This window comes from Cervus elaphus, chromosome X, assembly GCF_910594005.1.
Source record: "Cervus elaphus chromosome X, mCerEla1.1, whole genome shotgun sequence".
NCBI classification, from domain to species: Eukaryota; Metazoa; Chordata; class Mammalia; order Artiodactyla; family Cervidae; genus Cervus; species Cervus elaphus.
The window spans coordinates 26,691,154-26,695,399 of record NC_057848.1 but is presented as its reverse complement, the minus strand read 5'-3'; the positions used below and the strand labels follow the sequence as shown (position 1 = coordinate 26,695,399).

The window sequence follows — 4,246 nt, the reverse complement described above, 5'->3', positions numbered from 1 at the left end:
TCAGAGACAGCATAGTAGCTCAGTTTTATTTTCTGCAGTTAACAATCACCAAAAAACTGTGTGGACATTGAGCCCCCAAACAGCAGCACAGGCACAAGGTGAAGCCCCATTAAACTGCTGCAGAAAGCAATGCCCTCGGGAAGGACACTTGAGGCTAGGGCACATAGGCTAGGTTTAAGGCCCTCTCCTGTTCCGAGACTGATCGAAAAGGGGGGGCCCAGAATGCTCCACGGTCTGCATCACCAGGGAAAGCTGCTCCTGAAAGAAGGCGACGGCCGTCTGGAGGAGGCCAGGGTCTTCAGCAGTCAATCGGCTAAAAGGGAAGGAAAATGAAATTCAAATTCCTGCGGAGAAGGAGGAAGAGGAGTATGTCCTCCCTCTGTCCACGCACACCAACAAGCCCAGAGCACCACACTTTTCCTCTAGGCTTAACCCTCCATTATGGCTCTTCCCGAGCTTAGACTGGTCACCACTCACCACTCCCTCCCTCGCCCCAGCTCCCTTTAGTACTGACAGAACCAACATGCGGCCACTAAGGTAGAGGTCCCTCCGAACCGGCAATCTTAGCTGAGTACGTCGAGTCAGGAGGTGGCGGGCATTGTCCGCCTCCGCATGTGATGAGAAAGGCACTGAGAGGCTGCTGGTGGAGATACGGTTAAGGTACCATTCACACTAGTCATTTTGCCTGTAAGTCAGGTTCCCTGCTCACGGAGACCCACCTTCTCCTACAAGGCCGCCACTGGACACCCTGGTTATCACCTCCCGACCCTCTGGATCCTTTCGGGTTGCTTTCCCTCACCACCATACCCTGGCAGCCAGACAACCCCTGACCCATACCCTCCAGCCTCCCAGATTACCCTCCTCCTACAGTTTAAGCCCCATTGCCTGCATCCCCCCAAACCACCCCTAGCCCACACCCCGACCTCTGTGGCTGCTTGGCCCACTGGGGCTCCTGGAATAGGATACAAGTGGTAGACTCGGGTACTCAGAACTCCGGCTCCGGGTGCAGCATCTCCACCAGGCCCTGGAACGTGACGTGCCCCCGGGATCTGCGGAATGGCAGCGGCTGCGCCACCTGACTCTCCGGCAGTGCTGGGGTCTCTGGAATCAGCCATGTCGCTGGAGCCGGCGGGGACTTCTCGACTGACGGTGTCACCAGGGCCAGCTGGGTGGCCAGAGCCATCGTGGCCACCAGCACCACCCGGCACACCTTGGGGGCCATGTGCTGTGCCTGCTGCAGAGGCCACGGCGCCTGCGTCTTCATCGGCTGCCCTCATGGCTCCTCCACCGTGTGCCTCGGACTCCATCTTGAACCGCTCTCCTCCTCCCTCAGCGGTGGGAAAGACTGAACCGTCTCTACAAATCCCAGCCCTGTAATGCGACCCGATCGGCAGAGCGCCTGCGCACACACACCCTGGTCCTGCCTCACGATCAGTTCCCACCAATCATTGGTTCCCGCCTTGAATGCAGGCTCTAGGGCAGTGGGCGCCCCCTGCTGAAGTTTCACGTGTTCCTGAGCCATGTCGCCCCAATGTGCGTGCGCAGGCACACACCCACGTGGTCTGGGCTTTCTAAGTCAACCCTGCCTCAGGCCAGAAACCTGGTAAATGGCTCAACCGTGAGGCCTCTGGGTGGCGCTCCACTCTTCAGTGTTGGGGCTGCTCCTCAGTGTGCGTGCTCAAAAAGACCCTGCCCCACTCCTCAGGGCATGTGACTGTTTCCAGTCTAAGCAGGGAACCTGGACACATCTCTCCCTCAGGGGCCCTCTGTCAGGTTGGGGGGACATTTGTAAGAATAGTCATGCTGTAGAAGGGAGCTCACTAGACCTAAAATGGACTAGAGGGCAAGGGGCTAAGCCAAACGACCCACCAGTGTCCTCCCTCTGCCCACTCCACATCCGTACCTGTGCTCTTCATCTGTAGTGAGAGCTAATACTTCTTACAGTCCATACGCTGAACTTCCGGATGTTCAAGCTGGGTTTAGAAAAGGCAGAGGAACCAGAGATCAAATTGCCAACATCCGCTAGATCATCAAAAAAGCAAGAGAGTTTCAGAAAAACATCTATTTCTACTTTATTGGCTATGCCAAAGCCTTTGACTATGTGGATGACAATAAACTGTGGAAAACACTGAAGGAGATGGGAGTGCCAGACCACCCAATCTGCCTCTTGAGAAACCTGTATGCAGGTCAGGAAGCAACAGTTAGAACTGGACATGGAACAACAGACTGGTTCCAAATAGGAAAAGGAGTACATCAAGGCTGTATATTGTCACCCTGCTTATTGAACTTATATGCAGAGTACATCATGAGAAATGCTGGGCTGGAGGAAGCACAAGCTGGAACCAAGAGTGCCGGGAGAAATATCAATAACCTCAGATACGCAGATGACACCACCCTTATGGCAGAAAGTGAAGAAGAATTACAGAGCCTCTTGATGAAAGTGAAAGAGAAGAGTGAAAATGTTGGCGTAAAGCTCAACATTCAGATCATGGCATCCAGTCCCATCACTTCATGGCAAATAGATGGGGAAACAGTGAAAACAGTGGCTGACTTTATTTTGGGGGGCTCCAAAATCACTGCAGATGGTGATTGCAGCCATGAAATTAAAAGACACTTACTCCTTGAAAGGAAAGTTATGACCAACCTAAACAGCATATTAAAAAGGAGAGAGATTACTTTGCCAACAAAGGTCCATCTAGTCAAGGCTATGGTTTTTCCAGTAGTCATGTATGGATGTGAGAGTTGGACTATAGAGAAAGCTGAGCACAGAATTGATGCTTTTGAACTGTGGTGTTGGAGAAGACTCTTTTTTTTTTTTTTTTGGCATTTTTGATAATCTTTATTACTTTTCTGATTCCAATCACAGGATATATACTCAGTACAAAACTTGAAAAAGTCACAGAGGCACTAAAGGAAAATACAAAATATATCTCCACTTTTATTAAAGTTCTCAGAGAAAAGTTAGATGGCACAATAAACAATATATATAGGCTCCACTGAAATCCAATGTTAATTTTGTTTTTCTTCCTGTATTTTTTATTTTGCTGAGCCATTTAGAAGTTGTAGGTGTTGTGAGCTTCATCTCTAATCTCTCTCAAGGACAATGGCCTACATAACTATAAGAACAATACCACAGCTAAGAAATCCATTATCACCCAATTTGTTCCACTTTCAAATTTCCAATTGTCACAAGAATCATTTTACACTTGAGTTCTAGAATGTCACACATTCTATATTCACCCAATTATTTCCCCTTAATGTGTAACTCGCTTCTCTACTCCTCTGCTTCCTGTTGGTTGGAAGTCTAGATGTTAAATTCAAGTTACCTTTTTGGGGTGGGGAGGGGCCTAGGTGTTGGATCCTTCAAATCATCATCTCCTATCAGGAAGCACATACCAGGCTGTCCCATTAGTGATGCCTGGTTTGATCACTTGATTACAATGATGATAGATCAGTCTATTGTCAAGACAAAGAGCTTTACACTTTTCAAGTTTATATAGCAACATTTGAGCACTCCACAAAGATTCTGCTCCTTAGTAGCCTTTTAGGTTTTGCATCCACTGATGATCTTTGCCTGATCAGTTATTCCGTTAATGGTTCAGGCTCTCATTAAAACACGGAATCCTTTCATGGTACCTGCCAAGTATGCAGCATGATCTTTGGGAGAAGGGACTGTCTAGGTAAACTTGAGTCACCAGACTGCTCCCAATGAGGCTGGAATATGGTTTGTCAGACTGTTTCAGGCTGGAGCTGCTGGGGAAACATGCTTGTTGAGCCTTGCTTCCAGCTCCATAAACTGAGAAGACTCACCTGGGAAAACCATGAATACAAAGGCCAGATCTAAAGTACCTCCACACTCCAGGGACATAGTTGCAGTTTGGATCTTAGTCTAGTTAAACAAGACCACTGTGGCCATGCCTGCTTTGCTGATAAACCCAGATTTTTATAAAAACAGAAACGGCTGGAAAAGTAATAATAGAGTTGCTGCAAAACTGAAAACCGCTGCCAGGAGAGAAACACATTCTACAAATCACACTGGCATTTAATGCCACTATACATTCACATAAGAAAAAAAAAAAAAAGAACATAAAATGCTGGAAATACACTGTTGATAACTGTGTCGAAAAAGGCAGGGTGGATGAGGTTTTAAGGAATGGGGAGACTTCCAAAATTCAGATTCTCTCGAGAACTCTTCAGATTTCAAAATTTCAAAACCGGAGATAACCATCAGCGACCAACCAGTTAA

General features: G+C 48.1%; 1 protein-coding gene across 2 annotated transcripts; it reads right to left on the bottom strand.

Annotated features, from left to right (window-relative positions):
- LOC122690682 (EKC/KEOPS complex subunit LAGE3-like) lies at nucleotides 1-1,374 on the bottom strand. 2 transcript variants are annotated; one of them, XM_043897583.1, is made up of 3 exons: nucleotides 967-1,374; nucleotides 524-640; nucleotides 1-313 (listed from the first exon to the last, which is right to left on the bottom strand). In XM_043897583.1, the coding sequence occupies exons 1-3, from the start codon at nucleotides 1,305-1,307 to the stop codon at nucleotides 175-177; spliced, it is 597 nt and encodes a 198-aa protein (XP_043753518.1). In that variant the 5' UTR covers nucleotides 1,308-1,374; the 3' UTR covers nucleotides 1-174. The 2 variants fall into 2 exon arrangements, with proteins under 2 accessions (XP_043753518.1, XP_043753517.1); XM_043897582.1 differs by having other exon boundaries at nucleotides 515-640; nucleotides 967-1,373.
- Between the last annotated feature and the right edge of the window lie 2,872 nt (nucleotides 1,375-4,246).

Coding starts and splice junctions, on each gene's coding strand:
- LOC122690682 (XM_043897582.1), bottom strand. CDS start 1,307: ATGGAGTCCGAGGCACACGGTGGAGGAGCCATGAGGGCAGCCGATGAA. Junction 641..966: donor AGTACCCGAGTCTACCACTT/GTATCCTATTCC, acceptor TATCTCCACCAG/CAGCCTCTCAGTGCCTTTCT. Junction 314..514: donor AGTGGCCGCATGTTGGTTCT/GTCAGTACTAAA, acceptor CTTCCCTTTTAG/CCGATTGACTGCTGAAGACC.